General features: G+C 42.3%; 2 protein-coding genes across 2 annotated transcripts in view; one reads left to right on the top strand and one right to left on the bottom strand.

Moving 5' to 3' along the window:
* Positions 1-14267, bottom strand: part of PAAF1 (proteasomal ATPase associated factor 1) — a 43496-nt gene extending 29229 nt beyond the window's left edge. Inside the window, exons 1-5 of the mRNA XM_006140974.2 lie at positions 14177-14267; positions 10569-10609; positions 7543-7646; positions 4520-4609; positions 74-172 (exon numbers count right to left, since the gene is read on the bottom strand). Of these exons, the coding sequence (XP_006141036.1) occupies positions 74-172; positions 4520-4609; positions 7543-7646; positions 10569-10609; positions 14177-14223 (381 nt within the window). The 5' untranslated portion in view covers positions 14224-14267. The remainder of the gene's footprint in view (positions 1-73; positions 173-4519; positions 4610-7542; positions 7647-10568; positions 10610-14176) is intronic.
* Positions 14196-18377, top strand: COA4 (cytochrome c oxidase assembly factor 4 homolog). The gene is given in 3 exon segments (XM_014590550.2): positions 14196-14467; positions 17581-17718; positions 17720-18377. Coding segments are annotated over 3 exon segments (522 nt in total). The 5' UTR covers positions 14196-14210; the 3' UTR covers positions 17847-18377.
* The last annotated feature ends 3446 nt before the right edge of the window (positions 18378-21823 follow it).

The following is a 21823-nucleotide window of genomic DNA, read 5'->3' as shown; positions in this document are numbered from 1 at the left end:
TTTTGTGAGCCAACCCAGGGTTTCTCAGGTTACCCTTCATGAACGAGACCCTAAAAGAATCTAAGTCCTTTACTCTGAGTTCTCCATTAGAAGCCTGCCAGATCTTCATGCTCCCATCAGTACTGCAAGACACACCGAGGCCTCCTCCACTGGAAATGTCCAGGCATGTTATCTGTCCCAAAGACAAAACAATCAATATTATGATGAACAAAATGAAATATATTATAAAGCCTCCTTGTTTAGTACTCCTCCAAGACTTCACACCTATGTTTTCAAACACAAAGGGCATGCATTTGATATGAAGGCTGGATTATCATCACCAACCTCCCAACAAAGCTAGAGCCAACACTTTGCTTCTCAAAACAAAAAGGCATTCCTATAGGGGGTTGGATGGTGGTGCAGCAGTAAAACATAATGCTCTGTGAGGCTGACCCACATGAGAAGGTTCTGGGTTCTCGTCTGAAGACCTGCCTGAGTAAGTCTATCAGACATGTCTGTGCCCATGATCCAGGGCTGGTTGAAGCTGAATCGCAGCAGCAACACCCTATTGGGGGTGCTGTCTCTGTCTCTTGCTCATGGAACAAATAAACAGTATTTTGTTTAAAATAAATTATTAAGGGGCCAGAAGGTGGCATGGTAGTTAAGGCAGTGGAATCCTATATGCTGGTCATAGTTCAAGTCCCAGACCCAGCAGCTTGAAAATCATGCCAGGCATGTGTGTGTGTATGCCCAAAATCCCAAGAGGAGACTAGAAGAGATTGAGATGTGGTCACTATCTCAGGGGATGATTTCTCACTTCCTTTCTGTCTCTGTCTCTCTCCAGTAAGTGTACACACCCTATGGCAAAAACCTTAAAAAAATAAATAAATAAAATAAAAAAGATAGTCCTATAGTCATCTGTACTCTCCTTTGTCAGCTAAAAAGTTTTCCCTATCACCACATTATTTCTATAGTTTTCACCTTTTGTTATTTTATTTTAAAATTAAGATACCTCTCTTAATTCTCAGAACCCCATCCAAGTCATTAACAAATCCTATCTGGTCCCACACCCCTAGGATATAAGCTCGACAAAGGCATTTTATTCCTCTTTATAGCTCAACTAGCAGAAGGGTACCTGGCATACAGGAGGTGATTAATAAATGGGTGAATCATCTCTTTTAAGTGCAAATAAGAGAAATAAGAAAATGGACCCTGTTAATGATCTTTTAAATGACCTACTCTTCCAAAGTTGACTGGCTTTGCTGGCTCCTCCATGAGGCTCATCGTGACCTCCCTCAGTAGTTCTCAACACCATGTTCATACTCTCAGTAGCTGTCAGCCAGGGGTGAATTTTTTCCCTAGGGCACATCTGGCAATATCTGGAAATACTTCCTATAGTCACAACTTGGGGGGGGCGGGGGGAGTCCCACTGACATCACATAGAGAGAGGTCAGGCTAAACATCATACATTAAATACAGTGCAAGATGTCAGCAGTGACAAAGCTGAGAAACCCTGATCTCATGTACTACATCTCCTCTCAGGTAATATACTGTCCCCGAACAGGCACACTGTGCTCTTTATCTTTGTTACTTACCCCTGGGGCCCCAGGTCCCAGCCCTAAAAGGAAATTAAGTCTGAACTTCTATTTCTTCTAAAGTGATAAGAATTGAAGAACAGATTATAGGTCACACCAGTTATCCTCTTAATCCAAACTTTGGTTAGAGGAAAAGAAGAGAGGGAATTAACATTGACAGAGTATCTATTATGTGCCAGGCATGTAACAGACCCACCTAATATAACCTCCTAAAAATCTGTAAGTAAAGTATTATTCTCATGTTTCAGATGAGGAATCTGGAGCCTAATGGGTTATTAAGTAATTTCCTCAAGGTGATGTAGAAGAACCAGGATATAAACCTAGGACAGAGTCCAAAGCTAAAGATCTACTTAGTCACAGGAAAAGAACAGACAGATCAATGAGACAATCCTAAATATCAGAATAAGATGATAATTTAAGTCAGAAGGGCAAATGATGTACTGCTTATAATGCTTGCTAATCATTTTTAAATTGAAATACAAAAATCTAAAGTACTAGAATTTAAAGAAAAACTACATGTCTTATTTAATAAACACTTACAGTATTTTTTAAGAACTAATTAATTAATTAATTTTAATTTGAGCAGAAAGGGACAGAGAGAGACAAAAAGTGAGAAAGCAAGCTGCCAGGTCAAGGACTTGAACCATGGTCGGCTATGTGGGAGTCCAGTGCCCTTAACCACCATGCCACCTGCCAGGCCCAATACTTACAGTGTTACTAGGTTCTAAAATTCTATTTTAATTGCTTGAAACTTCATAACAATATTAAGAGATAAAAATTACCTTTACTCTTCTTTTAGAGAAGAGAAAACTAAGGCACAGGGAGATGAAGTAACTGGCTTAAGATCATACAGTTACTAACTGGCAGTACCAGGATTCAAATACAAGGGGTCTGGCACCAGAATCAGTGCTCTTACACACTACACTGTGTAATTAATGAGGATGAAGTGGGGGCTGACAGGTGGCATGGTGGTTGAGCCACTGGACTCCCACATGGCTGACTATAGCTCCAGGCCCAGACCTGGAGGCTTGCTTTCTCACTTGCCCTCTCTCTCTGTCTCTCTATGGTCAAGTTAAAAAATAATAATAATAAATTAAATAATTCTTTTTTCTTTTTTTTCTTTTTTTTTTAATGATTTTTTTCTATATGGTATGTGAGCTCGCCAGAGAGAGAGAAACAGAAACAGAAAGCGAGAAATCACCCCTGAGGAGGGATGGCCACGTCACAGTCTCCTCCATTCTTCTCCTGGGATCTTGGGCGTGCACACACACGTGCCCAGCATGAGTTTTTAAGCCACTGGGTCTGGGATTCGAACTGCAGTTGGTCATGTGGGAGTCTAGCGATGTAACCATTACACTATCTGCTGGCCCCAATAAATAATTCTTTTTTTTTTTGGAGAGGTTTTGCTATAGGGCATATGTGCTCGCCAGAAAGACAGAGACACAGAGAGATAGAAAGCAAGAAATCACCCCCTAGGGGGGATGGCCATGCCACAATCCCTTCTCCTCCATTCTCCTCTCGGGATCTTGTGCACGCACGCACACGCACCTGGCATGAGTTTAAGCCACTGGGTCTGGGACTCGAACTGCAGTCGACTACATGGGAGTTCAGCGACATAGCCATTGTTCTAACTGCTGGTCCCCACCAATAATAATTCTTTAAAAATAAGAAAAAAAGGAAGCCAGCCAGTGGCGTGGAGGTTAAAGGCACTGGATTCACACATAGCTGACCGCAGTTCAAATCACTGACCTGGTGGCTTGCTTTCTCACTTTCCCTCTCTCTCCCCTGTGAGCACACATGCTCTAAAGCAAAAACTAAAACAAACAAACAAACAAAAAGTTGGCAACAGTTATCTTTAAAAAGATGAGTGATTTGTTGCTTGTATATTTTCTAAATTTTCAACATTAAATATATATTTATTTTGCAATAAGGTAAAAAAAATAGCTCTTTTGAGGCCAGCAGGCAGCGTGGTAGTTAAGGCACTGGACTCCCACATAGCTTGACCACAGTTTGAGTCCCAGAATTGGTGGCTTGCTTTCTTGCTTTCCCTCTTTGTCCCTCTCTGGTAAGTGTATGTACCCTGTAGCAAATTTTAAAAATAGTAATAATGATAAATAAAATAATAATTTGGGACCAGCAGTTGACATAATGGCTACATTGCTGGACTCCCATGTAGTGGACCACGGTTCAAGTCCCGGACCCGGTGGCTTAAACTCACGCCATGTGCATGTGTGTACGTGCCTAAGATCTCTAGAGGAGAACAGAGGAGAAGGGATTATAGCGTGGCCATCTCCTCATGGGGTGATTTCTCTCTTTCTGTCTCTCTGTCTCTCTCTGCCTTTCTGGTGAGCACATGTGCCCTATAACAAAATCCTCTCCAAAAAAAAATTAATAAAATAAAATAAAATAATAATTTGAAAAAAAAATAAAAAACAGCTCTTTTTAAAAAGGTAACACACAGAAAATGAAGGACTTGAACATAATGAGTTCATTCAGCAACTCCTCACTTCTGTTTCTATGAACCTCATGGTGAGAGGAGGATTTTATTACAAAGACCTCTGAAAATTATTCCTCAATATGGTAATTTTGGAGTTTTAAGAAAATGTCCTTGCCCTAAAGGCAAAGGAATAAAATATGAGCAAGGGCATTTTACATAAGCATCATCTATTATATCATTATCCAAAAGCTGATAAGTAGCTCTGCTAAAATATGTAAGAAAATTCCATAGTCTCTAAGACTGCCAGTGAGTAGACTTGTACACATATTCTATGCGGACCCACGTCTCAATTTTGCAAACACATTACACTCATTAGCTGTACTATCTTACAATTCAAGATAAATGAAAAACACATTATATATGAGTATGTTTATAGCACTAGGTAGGCACATAAAATGAAAAATTAACATGTTATTTTATTTTCTCTTCATTTTACCAAAATACTTACGCTCTTTGTATGAATTCTGGGAAAAGTAGTGTATGGTGCCAAAAACTTAGAAGATGCACTTTCTTTTGGACATGAAATATGAATGCTTTTCTAAACAAAGAGGAAAAGAAAAAATCCATCAGTAAATCTACTTCAATGCAATTAAAACCTCTTAAAGAAAACATTAGGACAAGAAATTCTCATCCTTTAAGTGTACCCTCTCTCATCTTCCTTCCCCAGTCACAAAACTACTATTCCCCTGTAACTCAGCAGAGGGCTGAGTTTTACTGCAGAGGGCTGCAGTAGAATTTGGTATCATTGAGATGCCATTATCTTTTTTTTTTTTTTTTTTAGAGGGACAAACTTACAGGGCCCCTTCCCTCTCAGGACTTAAACTGACCGTTCAGTTCACAGACTGATCACAGTCACACAGCAGTATTTCAAAGCCCATAGCTTATGCCTACACATTATCATGTTTCAGCTACTGTGGCAAGATAATATTGGAAGAATAGGAAAGTGTATCTAGATTCAGATATTAGGTTCAAACTTGCTAAAGGTGTTTTGTAACCATTTTAGATTAAGTAATGTTGGCATCAAGGTAGCCTCTGCAGAGGCATAAAAGTCTTGGTATATCCTTCCTCAAGGATACTTGCAATATGACAGTACCTCACTCTAACTAGCAGAAAATCAATACTACCACCTAAGTGTGTAGCTGAGGGACTGCTCACATCAATGGGCCCCTAAACTTCATCTATAGTACTTCAAAGTTTCTAGAAGTCCTATAGAACAATAAAAATGATTTTTAATAATCAAGATTTCCTGAAACTCTTTATATCCAATAAGCACAGGTCCTCACAGTTCATTACAAAGAACAGCCTCAAAATCCTAACAGTCTCGTCACTGAAAATCAACATGCTCTTGCTGCAGGTCACAACTCCTTTTAAAAGGCAATTAGGGACCAGCAGTTAGCGTAACGGCTATGTCGCTGGACTCCCATGTAGTCGACCGCAGTTCGCATCCCGGACCCAGTGGCTTAAAATTCACGCCGGGCGTGTGTGCGTGCGTGCCCAAGATCCCGAGAGGAGAATGGAGGAGAAGGGATTGCGGCGTGACCATCCCCCCTGGGGGGTGATTTCTCGCTTTCTGTCCCTATGTCTCTCTCTGTCTGGCGAGTGCACACGCCCCATAGCAAAAACCTCTCAAAAAAAAAAAAAAGGCAATTAGAATTATTTATACATGGGACCAGCAGTTGGCGTAATGGCTATGCTACTGGATTCCCATATAATCGACTGCGGTTCGAGTCTCGGACCTTATGACTTAAACTCATGCCAGGCTTGTGTGCATGTGTGCCCAAGATCCTGAGACGAGAATGGAGGAGAAGGGATTGTGGTGTGGACATCCCCCCTGGGAGTGATTTCTTGCTTTCCGTTTCTCTGTCTTTCTGGCAAGGGCATGCATCCTATGTCAAAAACCTCTTTAAAAAAAATAATTATTATCTATACAAACAGTACTTTCTTAGCCAGTATATCCATGCCTGGCTCCTACAGGCCTTTCATTAAATGAGTTTTTGCTTCTAACCACTTGACAAAGCGCATATAGCTGCAAGAGAGTTGACCTAGATTTGGAACTGCCTCCTGAACCAGAAAGCAAAGTGTCAGCTACACTCTCCTGGCTGCATATTCACACAGCAAAGATGCAAGGGGCTCCAAAAGCTCAGTGTTCAGGCCTCTGTAAGAACTGGGTCTGCTCTCCAAAGACTTCATTTCTTTGGGGCTAATTATGTAAAATATTTCAAGAGTCAGTGCTTTTCTCTTATTTATCAATCCTGCAAATTAATCTTTAATCCACAAATAGACTATGGAAGAAGAAAAAATGTTGAACTACCTTCCAATTTCGGCAGTAGACAATCATGCTATTAATAAAAATATTTTAACAAAAAATTGCAGGAAATATCAAAACAGACAAGATTCACGAGGAAAAGTGTGAGTGCACTACACAAAATTCAGAGTCAAATTTTTAATCCTCAAGGGTTAGGCATTTAAGCAAAATGATAGATCTATTATTTAACAGAACAAAGTAGCAACATCAAATAGCAAAGTGACTCATGGCAATTAGGAAACAAATGAGTGTTCAACCATAAGCACTTACTGTTTGAACCCACCCAGCAGGTTCACAGCAGAAATTAGCAACGGTGTTTGAAGAGATAAGGATTATATTCAGGTCTGAGTATGAAGGGAAGAAAGAAATTAGCACCTAGGCTGTGGATGGATATTGGCAAAACACCTCCGGAAAACGTAGGCTTTAAGGTGGGAATGTAGGCTTTAAATTTGGAATCAACAGAACTAGGTTTCAGTCCTAGTATACTGAGTGAACATGACTTCACTTATTAGAGATTATTTTATGAATCTATTTGCTTACCTGCAAAATGGAAATTTAAAATGCCAATCTTGTAGGGCTAGCCCTGTAGCACAGTGGTTGAGTGCTGTACCTGGGTCAGATCCCACATGACGGGACATGGTTTGAATCTTGGCCCCAGCAGCTTGAGAAACCCACAAGGTACATATGCATGTGTACCCAAAATCCTGACAGGAAGAAGAAATGTAGGAAAAGGGACCTCAGCATGACTGTGCCCCATTGGGGGTTGCTTACTTTCTTTCTCTCTCTTGCACATGTGTCCACTGGCAATAAAAAGAATAATATTTTTAAAAATATCAATCCCATAACCAGCAGATGGCGTAATGTTTTGTCACTGGACTCCCACATGGCTGAGCCACAGTTCGAGTCCCGGACCCAGTGGCTTGAAATTGACATCAGGCACATATGCATGCATGCCCCAAATCCTGAGACAAGAACAAAGGAGAAGGGATTGCAGCAAGGCTATCGCCTCCGGGGGGTTATTTCTTGCTTTCTGTCTCTCTGTGTCTCTGGGGAGTGAATGTGCCTTATACCAAAAAAAGTCTCTGGAAAAAAAAAAAAAAAAGCCAATCCTACAAGATTGTTAAGAGTATCATCATAGTTTTGATAATATAGACATAGAAACCTACCTTGTTTATTTCATTTACAATAAATCCTTCTGACGCTGTAACCTCTGGAATGCCATCCAGGCCAATTCCCTGACAAGTTAGGCTGCCATATAAAGATGGTTTCCCTATAAAGCACAAAAGAAACATGTCTCAAGAAAGAACAGATTTCTGCTTGACCACCCAATGCAGGCATCCGTATAAATGGTATGCCAATGAAAGAAAAACAGGTAGTTGTGTTAACAAATCAGGCAAAGTAGGAGTACTGGACCAGGTGAATTTCATTTGGGAATGAACACACTGGAAAACTGAAAGCTAGGAAAAAAGATTCAGAGATGTGATACAGCATTTGTAGAAAAGGTCGCAAGAGTGACCTCAGCCTGTTTTACTAGCTGAGAAATGTGAAGATCATCATATACACATTTACTCACAGATACACAATCATAGTAAAGAACTTAGCTTCAGTAATTTGGAAGATTTGCCTAAGGAGAATGCTGATTTTACAGTGATATGGGCCGAACAAAGTATTATCTTAAACAAATGCAGATGGGAAAATGAAGTTTAAAACTTTATTCTTCTGTACGATATATATTCACATCTAGAATAGCTCATACCACAGTTTACTTGACTAATTTTTCCATGAGACTGTAAAGTCCTTGAGTTCAGAAATTAACAGGGTACTAGAAGTTAATCAGTAAGTAAATACTGCACCATGGGCCCGGTGGGTGGTGTGGTGGTTAGGGGTGCTGGATTCCCACATGGCCGACTGCGGTTCAAGTCCCAGACCTGATGGCTTGCTTTCTCACTCTCCCTTTCTCCTCTCTCTCACTCGATCCCTCTCTCTGGTCAAACTAAAATAAAAATAAACAAATAAAGTGAAATAAAAAATAATTCTTAAAAAAAAAAACTGCACCAAACTAAAGTACTAGGAATAAGAGTAGAAACCATTAAGGATTCACACAGAGTGAGATATTCTAGAGAGGGTAGAACTTAAACAGGACCTTAAAAGAAAGACAGGACCTGGCTAGCAAGAAGATAAGAAAGAAAACTTCAAGTCAAGAAGGGACATGTAAAGACTGAAAGAAATCCACAAAGAACGAGAGGTACTTCAATTAATATACCAGTTTGGTTATAGTAACGGAAAATTAGCTGTATGTTAAATCATAAAGGAACTCATGGCCTAGGGGAGCATTTGGACTAGAGAAGACCCAGAAAAAGCTTCTGACAGGAGGTGGTATGAAGCGTTAGTTCAGAGATGACATCAAAAAAAAAAAGAGAGAGAATTGAGGGAACTTTACGCTGCTTTGTCCCACTCCTGGACTCCTTCCTGTTTTTCACTGACAGCTCTGTTGCCCTCATGGCACATTATTTTAACCAATCTCCTACTCGCACCCTCAATGACCTTTCTCCATCTGTAAGGTCATTAAGATGATCTGTCTCTTTTTCTTTTTCGTTTCTCTTTTTTCCTTTTTTTGGTCTATAAAATAGAAATGAACCAAACTACTCACCTCCTACATTCTTACGTACAGGTAGCTGAGTGCTGTTTATAGAAACAAACACAACTGGGCAAATTAGTACCATACTTCATGTTTCCAAATCTGGCAGTTTTGTGGCTCTTCTGCCCCTCCCATTCCTCCACAGTGGCCAGTTCGCATACTACCTATCCTATCTCACATCTTCGTGAGAGCCAAAAAATGGAAATAAGTCAACTGTCCATCAGCTGATGGATGGATAAACAAATGTAGTGTATCCATTCAATACAGTATAATCTGGCCACAAAAAGAAATGAAATACTAACAAAAACTACAAAATGAGAGCCACCCCATGGCCCAGTGATTAATGGAGCTGGAGCCCACATAGCTTGCTGCATGGTTCGGTCCCATGCCTGGCAGCTTGAAAACTATGCCAGGTACATGTGCACACGTGGCCAAAAGTTCCAATAGAACAGAGCAGTGGAGGACAGGGGACCGGTGTACGGCCATGAGCCACTGGAGGGTGCTTTCTCCATCTCCCTCTCTCTCTCTCTCTCTCTGGTGAGCACACGCATTCTCTGGCAAAATAAAAACTTCATTTTTCATAGAATTAAAAATGGCATCTAAAATGAAATGGTATACCAATGGTATCTGAAATGAAAAATAAAGAGTAAAACAAACCTTTCTGACGGAATTTAGAAATTTTTGTTTTTTGGAATGATACTATGCCAGCTACTGGGAACCAAATGGTCAAGAATGACAAAGGAAGCATCTGTCTGTCAAATAAAAAACTAGAAAGACTTCAGAGCTGTCTAGATACGGTGGGGTGAAATAACTAGTTTTCTATTCTGATGCCTAAAAGAATGATGATAACTTGAGAAATAGGAAAATCAATAAACAGAATCCATTTGACAACGAATGTGTCCAGCTTGATTTTGGATGTGAGTAAGTCAAGATGACACTGAGACCTTCAAGTAGAAATGTGCAGCAATCAACCTGTCCTTAAACTTACAGAGAGGTCAGGTTGAGGATATGGATCTAGGAATCATCATCAAGTGAAAGAAAACATTCTTAAATTAGTTGAGGGACTAATTTAAGATTAATTAGCAGGGCTGGCCCCATGGCACAGTGATTAGGTGCTGCACATAGAAAGCCAGATCTCACGTGGCCAACCAGGGTTCTAATCCCAGACCCATAGGCTTCACACTGGGTCCATGCACATGTGCCTAGGATCCTGATGGGATGAAGAACTGGAGGAAAAAGGATTGAGTATGAACAGACACCAGTCTGAACAGATACCATTGAGGGGGATCTCTTTCAAGCACACGCTGTGTTCTCTTACATAAATATATAAGTGAATTTGCGATGTCTCCATGAATAAGTCTATGACTTCCAATTAAAAAACAACTTAAGGGTCGTCTCCGGAACTGGAGGAGATGTGTAACGTCAACAATGAACAGACTGGTCACATACTAGGAGCACTGTGCAAGGAGGCTGGGCCAGGACAAAGTAGAAGGCTTTCTTTTAGGAGTGTAAAGACTTCATCAAGGGGAAGGTATACAGATTTATGGACCTTACCTGGAGGATGGCAGCTCAACCAGGCCTCCCCTTCATCCTTCCTGTTGAAGAGATGAAAGCCTAATTAGGCTCACCCAAAGTTAAAGAGAATGCCATCAGTACATGGGGAGGAAGAAGGTAATATAATTTCCTCTTTGGTCAGCAGACTGATTAAGTCCCACCTCCTATCGGGGCAAAGATTATTATTTTTTTTAAGAATTATTTAATTTATTATTATTACTGAATTAGACCAGAGAGAGACAGAGCGGCGGAGGGGGAAGGGGGCGGTGAGTGAGAAAGCAAGCCACGAGGTCTGGGACTCAAATCATAATCAGCCATGTGGGAATTCAGAGCCTCTAACCACCACACCACCTCCTGGCCCCCAGACAAAGATTATTTTAAGGCAGTCAAATTTTATTTCTCAAGGGAATACTCATGGATGGAATACTTTAATAGATATCTATAGGTAAAATTAATGCTCAGGAGCCAGCAGAAGGCGTGGTGGTTAAGGTGCTAGACTACCACATGACTAACCACAGTTCAAGTCCTAGACCTGGCAGCTTGTTTTCTCACTCTCCCCTCTCTCTCTCTGTCTCTCTCTCTCTGGTGAGTTCGCATGCCCTATAGCAAATTTTAAAAGTAGTAACAAATAAGTAATTCTTTAAAAAAAAAATTAATGCTCAAATACTAACATCAAGAGTTCACTTTGGGGGCTAGCAGGTGGCATGGTGGTTAAAGTGCTGGACTCCCACATGGCTGACCACGGTTTGAGTACTGGACCTGGTGGCTTGCTTTCTCACTTTCCTTCTCTGTGTCCCTCTGTCTCTCTGGTCAAATTAAAAAATAATAATAAATAAATTTAAATAAATTCTTAAAAAAAATGTTCACTTTGAAGAATCAAAGTTAGGAGTCAGCAGATGGTGTAATGGCTACATCACTGGACTCCCACATGGTTGACTGTGGTTCAAGTCCTGTACCCAATGGCTTGAAACACGCTGGCCATGTGTGCGTGCATGTCCAAAATCCTGAGAGGAAAATGGAGGAGCAGGGAGTTCTTGCTTTTTGTCTCTGTCTGTCTTCCTGGCAAGCACAAGCACCCTATAGCAAAATTCTCTCTCTTAAGGGGCCAGCAGGTGGTGTGTTGGTTAAAGGTGCTGGACTCATACATGGCCGACTATGGCTCGAGTCCTGGACCTGGGGGCTTGCTTTCTCACTTTCTCTCTTTCTCTGTCCCTCTCCGGGCAAATTAAAAAAAATAAAGTTAATAATTTCTTTTTATAAAAGAAGAAAGAAAAATCAAGGCTATTTATATAATTTATTGAGGTTACTGTACGCCAAGCCCTGTGCTAGGCACTCTGCTATAGCCATCATTAATTTTCACAAAATCAAATGTACATTTTAGTTTCCCCATGTAGAAGATAAAAAAACTGAAGCTCTGACAGTGACTTGGCCAAAATCACCTAGCTATGAAGTAGGTATCAAAACATGGAACCAGTGTGTGCTTTCTAAAACATCACATTTTTTTACATGTTTTAGAATGTCCCTCTTCAATCATCTAAAGCCTGATCCCTTCACCTATGATGGAAAGGTCTTGTTGTTGTTGTTTTTGCTATAGGGTACATGCTTACCGGAAAGAGACAGAAAGAGAAAGTGAGAAAGCACCCTCTATGGTGGCCATGCTGCAATCCCTTCTTGTGCACATGCGTCTGGCATGTTTATCAAGCTGCTAAGTCTATGACTTGAATCGTGTAGTCGGTCATGTGGGATCTAACTGCCTTATCCACCAAGCCACCAGCTAGCCTGGAAAGGGCTTTTCAGAGAGAAAGATCTACACTGATAGCAACCCTCTTTCATACAGCCTGCTGCATGGTAATGGGCAAGTCCTATTCTCTGATTCCAATCCTGCATTCTTTCAGAGGCACCTGAAGGTATTTAATGTTACTCTTTTTCGTTACTTATCACATTGTGTTCTCAAAGTAACCTGAAAAGGAAAAAAAAGTCAGGGTACCAGTTCTGTGGCACTGTTGTAATGCACTGCTCAAGAGAAGACAGGGGCCAGCCAGTCATGTAGTGGTGGTTAAAGGTGGCTGGATCCCATTTGACCAAGTGGTTCAAGTCCCAGACCTGGAGGCTTGAAAAACACACCTGGCACATCTGTGTGTGTGCTCAAAATCCCGAGGAGAATGGAGAAGGGACTGTGGGATGGCCATCTTCCCTCGGAGCTGCTTTCCCACTTTTTCTCTCTTTTTCTTTCTAATGAGCACAAATGCCTTACAGTAAAATTTTTAAAAATGAGGGAGAGATGCCACATGGTGACCATGGGTCAAACTGCTGGCATAGTCACCTGAAATACACCAGGCATGAATGACTGCTGGAGATCCATTGGGCTAGAGGGCTAGAGAACTGGAAGAGGATCAGGGCATGACCAGACCCTCTGGACTGTGCTTACTTCATTCTCACAGACACATGCTCATGCACATGTGTCATAAAGAAAGAAAAAAGTAATCTATTTTATTTTAGCCTATATGGTAACGTATACTTTCTTAAATGCAGAAGACTGTAGTTAATTCATCTTCACCATCGTTTCAACTTGGAAAACCCTCATTTAATATGAGTTGCCATTTATAGGGCCAGATGATGCTGGTGTGTCCAAGGACAGGTGCTTGGGGGTGGATTACAGTGTAAACATGCTGTTTGGGGTGCCTGTCAATCTTTCATGAAAATAAACTTAAAAAAAAAAAGTTCTCTGGGTCAGCCAGGTGGCAGATGGTTAAGATAGCTGATCCCACATGGTCTACTGCACTGTTTGAGTCCCAGACCTGGTGGCTTCAAAAACACACCAGGCATGTGAGTATGCATGCCCCAAATCCTAAGGGGAGAACGGAGGAGAAGGGCCTGCAGTCTGGTCATTCCCCTGGGGCGGTGCTTTCTCACTTTCTCTCCTGTTTCTGTCTCTCTCTGGCAAGTGCACACCCTATCACAGATCTTAAAATAAACAAATAAAATAGTTGTCAGTTACGGCACTGCTGTACACATCCCAACACTTATAGAAATAAATGGCATGGTACATGATCCGCAAATGTATATTAAATGAATGAATGGTTTGCTGTGTATTCTCAATTGAGATGTCAGCTTCTTGAAGATCAGGAACCATCACTTAAATTTAAAGCACAAATCTGAGCTGCACATAGTACAGAGCCTGGGAATGGTGGGTGTTACACTGTTTCCTAAATTGACTCACCCAACCTGGTTAATATGGCAGTAGGGGCTTAAATGGACACAAAGATTCCATCACCAACATAGTGGTGAGCACTGGGACTTCTGTAAATAATTCATGGTCTTCCTGCTTCCCAGTTTCCCTTTCTCTAACTCACTGATCCTAAATCTGACAAAGGGGCCACACTGTGTAGATATGTTCCCTTAGCCCAAGAGTAGCTAGCTAGTCAGAGAATTTAAAGCAATGACCGTGTGGGTTTAAGAGTTCTTTTTCTAGAACCTGTGCCCTCCAACTCGCTCAAAATTTGATGGAGTAACCCTTATAGATATCCTGAACAAGCCATGCTAGGTCCTTGCCGCAAAGGCAACAGCCGCTACCCGCCTTCTCTGCCCTGTCCTGGCCCTGCAGTCACCTGAGAGCTTGGGCCCAGTCGCTCTGAATCCTCAATGGCGCCGCCATCTTGCCCCACCCCCACCAGCCCGCCTCTTCCGCCCCTCCCCGGAAGTGGGCCTCCGAAAAGGGAGCGAGGAAGTCACAGGGTGGGAGCTACACCGGCAGCCACCAATGAAAATGCTCGGCGGGATGCCCCGCCCCTCCCGCACGCGCGCTCCCTGCGAAGTCTGGCTCTTGTGAGGAGTGACGGAAGAGCCTGCAAGACCCGCGCTTTCGCACTGGAGCGCGCGTCTGAGTCCTTCTCCCACCTGTGGGTGAGCACCGCGTACCGCGTCCGTGCGCGGGGAGGCGTTGCGGGCACCACTGGGATGCGCATGGCGGGCGTGCGCGTGCGCGTGGTCTCTGCTGAAAGGAGGGGAGGAGCTTTGTGACCTGGACGCCTGAATTTCTGTTTTCCTATCCCTGCTGTGCCTTCCCGGTCCAGGTCAGCCTCCATCATTCGGCTGCCTACGGCCTCGCCTGTACTGCCTCTGAGCAGGGCTCGTCCTCATTTTACTGTAGGAGAGACTGAAGCCAGGAAGGTGGAGGAAAAGTCCAGTAACATGTATTGAGCTGTAGTCAAGCGCTTTTCATTCATTGTATTATGCTTTATTCTAATTCTGCCAAGTTAAGTATTAATAAGGAAGCTGAAATTTAAAAGGTTACATTGTAAGGCGTGCTGGGATTCAAACCCCGATCTCTTGACTTTGGATTCAAAGCTCCGTTCTACCTTTCTTGCCCTAAGAGGTTTGTTCCTGGCCTTAAAAGAGTTCACAGTGCGTTTAGGAAGAGGAAACGGACAGTAATAATCTTTCTTGAAAAATAGAGATGATAATGTTTGTAAGGATCCGGGTATGTCCACCGAGTTCAATAGTAATACCGGGCTCCTTACAAACATTATCATCTCTGTTTTTCAAGAGAGAGTAAGTGACTTTTGCCCCAGGAAGCCTATTGAGGCAGTGACAGAGCCAGGTTTCTAATGCAAGACTGTTTCACCATTACACCATCAGTTATACCAACCATTAGAGCTATAGAGTACTTAAATCCCACTTGGAACTTCCCCATTGCCTTCAGGAGAAAGTTAATTAAATACCTTAATGGAGCTCACAAAGCCTTGCTGTGATCAGACATATTGCACACAGGGTGAAAGGCAAGGCCAGAGACAGTCATATCTCCAATTTCATTGTCTTTTTTTTTTTTTTAAGAATTCTTTTATCAGGGCTGGCAGGTAGCATGGTGGCTAAGGCTCTGGACTTTCCCACATGGCCGACTGCAGTTTGAGTCCCTGGTTGTGTGTATACTCACTTTCCTTGTCTCTGTGTGCCTGTCTTTCTCTAGTCAAATTAAAATAAGAAATGAATTAATAAATAAAATTAATAAATATTCTTTTAAAAAGCTTAAAAGAATTATTTTATTTAACTTTATGTATTTATTTTAATTTGATCATAGAGGGACAGAGTGAGGGAAAGGAGGGGGGAATGAGAAAGCAAGCCACCAGGTATGGGACTCAAACCATGTTCTGCCATGTGGGAGTCCAGCGCCCTTAACCACTATGCCACCTGCCAACCCTCATTGTCTTGTTCTTATATATTATTGTCCCTGAACTTTTACTTCATGTCAAATCCTGTCTCAAATGCGTGTTCTTTCATTGGCCAGAAATATTTTCCCCATCTCTGGCCAACTCCTATTCATCCTTCAAGTCTCAGCTTAGAAGTCACTTCCAGGAGGGGACCAGCAGTTAGCATAATGGCTGTCACTGGACTCCCATGTAGTTGACTGTAGTTTGAGTCCCGAAGGAAGGAAAGAAGGAAAGGAAGGAAGGAAGGAAGGAAGGAAAGAAAGAAGGAAAGAAAGAAGGAAGGAAAGAAGGAAGGAAAGAAGGAAAGGAAGGAAGGAAGGAAGGAAGGAAAGAAAGAAAGAAAAGAAAGGAAAGAAAGGAAGAAAGAAAGAAAGAAAGAAAGAAAGAAATCACTTCCAGGAATCTTTCCCTGCCTATTCCTGCCCTTGTCTGAATTAGGTATTCTTTTACTGTGTTCCCAGTTTTATTTGTCTGTACACACTGCATAGGAAACAGCTTGTTTTACTGTGTTCCCAGTTATATTTGTCTATACACACTGCATAGGAAACAGCTTGTTTTATTGTCTAGATTGTAAACTCCATGAGGGTAGTAGGAACTGTATCCTCAACTTTAGTAAAGTGCCCGGTGTGTGGTAGATACTTAATAATCACTTATGGAATGAATGAGTCACAAGAAAGGCATTAAGGACTTCTAGCGGCTTTGCAGCTCATCATGATGGAATGTATGTAAAGGCTGAAGTAATTTATATTCAAACCTTTCTTCTTTGCTTTACTGATTTGTTTATTGCAGAAGGTGAATGCACTTGCCAGAAAAAAAGAGAGATTAAGACAGAGAAAGTACTCCCTGTGGGATGTGGTCATGCCATAGTCCATTCTCCATTTCTCTTTCCTGTCAGGATTTGGGATGCAAATGTAAATGCACTGGTTTGTTTTTCAAACTGACAGGGCCAGGATTTGAACTATAGTCAGCCATGTGGCATCCGGCTCCCTTAACCACTGTATTATCGGACTGGCCTTGTTAATTCTTTCTGTATACTGCCTTCTTCTGGGTACTCTAAAGCAGATGATATTAGGAACATTTGCCCATGATATCTGGGCAAATATACCTTACATTTTTGTATACTTGAGAAAGACATCTCACTTCTTTTTTAAAAAAAACGTTTTAAAGAATTTTGTACTTACTAATTTTTGTTGTTGTTTTTTAATTTGACCAGAGAGAGAGAAAGGGAAAGTGAAAAAGCAAGCTGCCAGTCTGGGACCCAAACCACAGTTAGCCATGTGGGAGTCCAGCACCCCAACCACCATGCCACCTGCCAGCCCCGACATCTCAGTTCGTATAGACTCATCTCTTGCCCTGGCCTCTGCATGATCTGTGCTACAACCACTGAACTCTTCCCGTTCCTCATGTACCAAAAACTAACTGTACTTGGGTACCCTTCTAAGTGTTAAACCTTGCCTTCTTCAGGCATAGAATAAGACCAATAGGATAAAAGAAAAGTTTGTTCTTTTGAGATGGATCAGAGATAGCATCTTCAAAAAGATGTTATTTCACTTAATTCAAATTCCCTGAGCAGAATCCACTGAATTTATTGAGTGTCGCAGTCAGCATTCTCACATTTTTTCTGTCAGTTCACGTCAAACCACTTCACAGACATGCAGTCGACCAGGCATAGTGTTGGGGACATCAGTGTAAATCAGGCCCATTATCAGAACTCAAAGTGCAGTTTGGCAGTACTGCTTATAATACAGGAACCTTACATACAGTCATATCCCTGTCCTAACCGTCTCTCTGTTGATGTTCTGTAGACTCCCCAGGATGTCAACCTCAGCCCCTCAAGGCCATGCATGGGCCCGACAGGTGAAGAAGGAAGATGAGGAAGAGGACCCACTGGACCAGCTCATCTCCCGCTCTGGCTGTGCTGCCTCCCATTTTGCAGTGCAGGAGTGGCCCCCAGGCCGGGCGGCGGTCCCAGCCACAGGTGCAGGCCTTCAGGGACTGCATGAGTGAACAGCAGGCGAGACGGCGAGAGGAACTACAGAGGAAGAAAGAGCAAGCCAGTGCCCACCACTAAGACCCCCCAAACCACCTGTCCCTAGAGGATGGTCCTACAGAAACCAGCACCCAGAGCAATGAGGGGAGAAATCCTAAATGGCGGAAATGTGGACCAGGAGGTATAAAACTTGGGGGTAACCTTTAGGGCTAAGGTTGAGAGCCAGACACCATGAGTTTGGACATGACTGATCCCAAGAGCTGTCACACTTTCATGGTCGGATACCATACATCCTGTCCCACCTTGTTCCACCAGTATTTGCCATGTATAACAGAGTGGAGTGAGGGATGTTCCCTTGCCACACTTCTTGGGTCAGCATGCCAAGTACTGAGTTGACTACAGAGACATTTTCATTTTAACAGTAAATTCATGATCTAAAGGTAAATTGGTTACTTAATCAAGACTTTACTTACTTAGTCATGGGTTCAACAACTGCAAGTATTTCTGAGACATTGTGTTGGAGACGGATGTGATGAATAATGTGACCTCTGCCTTCATGTTGCTTAGAATCTAGGTTGACAGATGGAAATAAAATAACACTGGAATGACTAATTCCTGACAATGATATAAGGGCCTTTATCTTTTATCGCTTGCTCAGGCTCTCTCCTTCAGTTTAATGGAAGGATGAAAGTAAACAAGACTTCTTTGAACAAATACTGAGTTCCTGTTACATGCCAAACTGTTGAATTGAGTGATGCGGAGTTTAACCCCAACCTGCTTCCAACTCAGTAAATACACAAAATTGGCCTGACATTTTGAAAGTATATTTAACATTAAAATATACTTGTTTTGAAAAAATGGAGAGGCTATCAACATGGAGCTTGTTTTTCCACTTGACAGTAATTTGCAGGAGCAGAATAATAATGCCTTCTTAAAAAAGGGTTGTGTTCTCCCATCCATGACAGTTACTGTCCCTTCTTGTTTTTCTTCAGTGAAAATAATGTATTTGCCTATCCCAGTAAGGTATTTAGGAGTGGGAAGCAAATGGGGGGAATGACTGCTGCCGTAGAAGCTGGCATGAAAAGGGGCATATCTTCTCATCATCGTTAACAAATTTTTGTTAAGGAGAATGGAGGAGAAGGGATTGCAGCATGGTCATCTCCCCTGAAGAATGATTTCTCTCTTTCCATCTCTCTGTCTCTCTTTCTCTGACAAGCACATGTACCCCATGACAAAATCCTAAAAACTAAAAAACACTTACTGAACTATTACAATGAAAATTTATTGAGTATTTAACTTAGACAGTCCTGTTCCAGAGTCTGTGCTTTCAATCCCTATGACATGTGCCTTCAAATCCCAGTTACACCACTCACTATCTGTGTGACTTTGGGAATGTTACTTAACATCTCAGGACCTGTTTCCTGTAAACATGCGTGCATAGTACCTTCCTCACAAGCCTCAGTACTAATAGATGTAGGCCTCATCAGGTTGTTAGAAGAATGAGTTAATATTGGTAAAGAGCTTGAGAAGTGTCTGGCACACAGTGAGCGCTCAGGGAACGTTAGTATCATCTCTATGGTATGTTCGTGACTGTCCTCAGTGATGGTGTCTAATGCACTCTTCAAATACTGCATTCACTGCCCTCTACAGAGGAGGAAAGAAAGATGGAGGCTGGGGATCACACTGTCTTCTCTCAAGCCCAGGCTGTTCTGTCCACTCTGTGTGTTCTTGCAGGCACCTGGTGATTGGCAAAGTGCTTTACACAGTGAGCAACCACACTGACTATAAACATTTTTACTTTTGTCAGCCTTAACAAAAGAGAAATTAACCAGTGCAAGTTGCCCATGGTGAACTAGATTGATGTCTTTCTATAGTCTCTTAGCTCTGCAACCCAGTCACGGAGCTGGAGTCTAAGGTAGTCAGTGCTGTCTCTATGTAGTCTTTACCCTCCTTTGGCAGGTTGGGTTGTCTCTGCAAAGGCTTGGTGCCCAGGATGAGCAAAAAGACCTCTTGGCTGGGTGCCCCTCTTGGCTAGGCCTGGGGCAGGCTCAGTGTTTAGTTCTTCCCTGCAAGGTCCTTGGCTGAGGACTTGGCCTGTGCTCAATACAAAGGTGCACTGTAATCTGTTTCACTGGATGAGTAAGAAGATACTCATCCCGCCCTCCCTTAGGTAAAGGTGCCAGACTAAGTCCTTGCTGCTGACTTTAAGAATCTGGAGAACTGGAGAGTGTCCAGACTGGAACTTTACATTTTCCCTTTGTGGAGAATGCTGGTGCTCCCTTTTCTGCCCCAGCAAGGACTTAAAGCAAGTAGAAGTGAGGGGGATTCTTCCGTTACAGCAGCTATCTTTTTGAGTTATTCTTCAGAGCCTGGGCATCCTACTTAAATAATGGCTGATTCTTGGGACCAGCAATTGGTGTAATGACTATGTCGCTGGACTCCCATGTAGTTGATAATGGTTCAAGTCCCAGACCCAGTGGCTTAAACTCATGCTGGGCGCATGTGCATGCATGCCTGGCATGTGTGCATGCATTCCCAAGATCCCAAGAGGAGAATAAAGGAGAAGAGATTACGGTGTGGTCATCCCCCCGAGGGGGTGATTTCTCGTTTTCTCTCTGTCTCTCTTGGTCTTTCTGGCAAGTGCACGTACCCTATAGCAAAAATCTCTCCAAAAAATAAAAAATAATGGCTGATCCCTAAACCTGAAATGGCTGAGAATAAAAACTATCCTAGGGGGGATTATAAGAGCTAAATGAGTTACTGGAAATTAAGCAGAGGGATCAGACATGAAGGCAAAAAAAACATCACAGACATTGGGCCAGCAGGTGGTGTGGTGGATGAAGTGCTGGTTGTCCACATGGCTGACTATGGTTCGAGTCCCGAACCTGGTGGTTTGCTTTCTCACTTTCTCTCTACTTCTCTCTGGTAAGCATATGTGCCCTGCAGCAAATTAAAGAGTGGTGACAATAATAAAATTTAATTCCCTTTTTAAAAAGAATTATTTTGTTTAACTTTATTTATTTATTTAAAGTTGACCAGAGAGGGCTAGAGCTAGAGGAAAAGTGAGAAAGCAAGCCACCAGGTCTGGTACTCGAACCACAGTTAGCCATGTGGGAGTCCAGCGCCCTTAACCACTACACGCCACCTGCTGGCCCTTGTCTGTCTGTCTTTTTTTTTTTTAAGAGAGAGTTTTGCTATAGGGCATGTGCATTCACCGGAGAGACAAAGACAGACAGGAAGTGAGAAATCACCTCCATTCTCCTCATGGGATTTTGGGCACACACGCACATGTGCCCAGGGCAAGATTTAAGCCACTGGGTCCAGGACTCGAACCATGATAAACTACATGGGAGTCTAGCAATATAACCAATATGCCATCTGCTGGTCCCAATAAAATTTATTTTTTAAAAAATTGCAGACATCAAAGTACATACTGAACAAGCACAAGATACACGGTCCACTTCTGTGTGGTGTCTTTCCAAATGAACCCTTTCAGAATTCACAGTTGGCTGTTTCCAGGCTTCCATAGTAGAGGCAAGGCATCCTCAGCCAGAGAAACACTAAAACAAGCTCAGGAATCTTCTGGCCTTCATGGGAAAAACTGCCCATGGACCGAGGCATTCCATCCTCCTTCAAAATTCACTTCTAGGGACCAGCAGATGGTGTAATGCTTATATTGATGGACGCCCACGTAGTTGACTGTGGTTCAATTCTCATACCTGGCAGCTTACACTTACCCCAGGCACATGCGTACACATGCCCACGATCCTAAGACGTGACTAGAACAGAAGGGATTGTGGTGTGGCCATCCCCCGCGGGGTGATTTCTCACTTTCTGTCTGTCTCTCTGTCTCTTTCTGTCCCTCCGGTGAGCACACATGCTCTATAGCAAAAAAAAAAATCTCTCTTTAAAAAATGCTTATAGAAAAAAAAAAAAACTCTCTTTAAAAAAAAAAAAAAAAAGTCTACTTCTAAAAAGTTTAGGCACGTGCACTATATCAGAAATTAGGTAACCTGGAACTATGCTTGGTTTTGCCACTGGCTAACTGGATGACCTTG

The sequence above is a fragment of the Tupaia chinensis genome, unplaced genomic scaffold, assembly GCF_000334495.1.
Source record: "Tupaia chinensis unplaced genomic scaffold, TupChi_1.0 Scaffold000047_1, whole genome shotgun sequence".
Lineage (NCBI taxonomy): Eukaryota > Metazoa > Chordata > Mammalia > Scandentia > Tupaiidae > Tupaia > Tupaia belangeri.
Note: the sequence above shows the minus strand (reverse complement) of the source record. Positions and strands in the feature narration are given on the sequence as shown.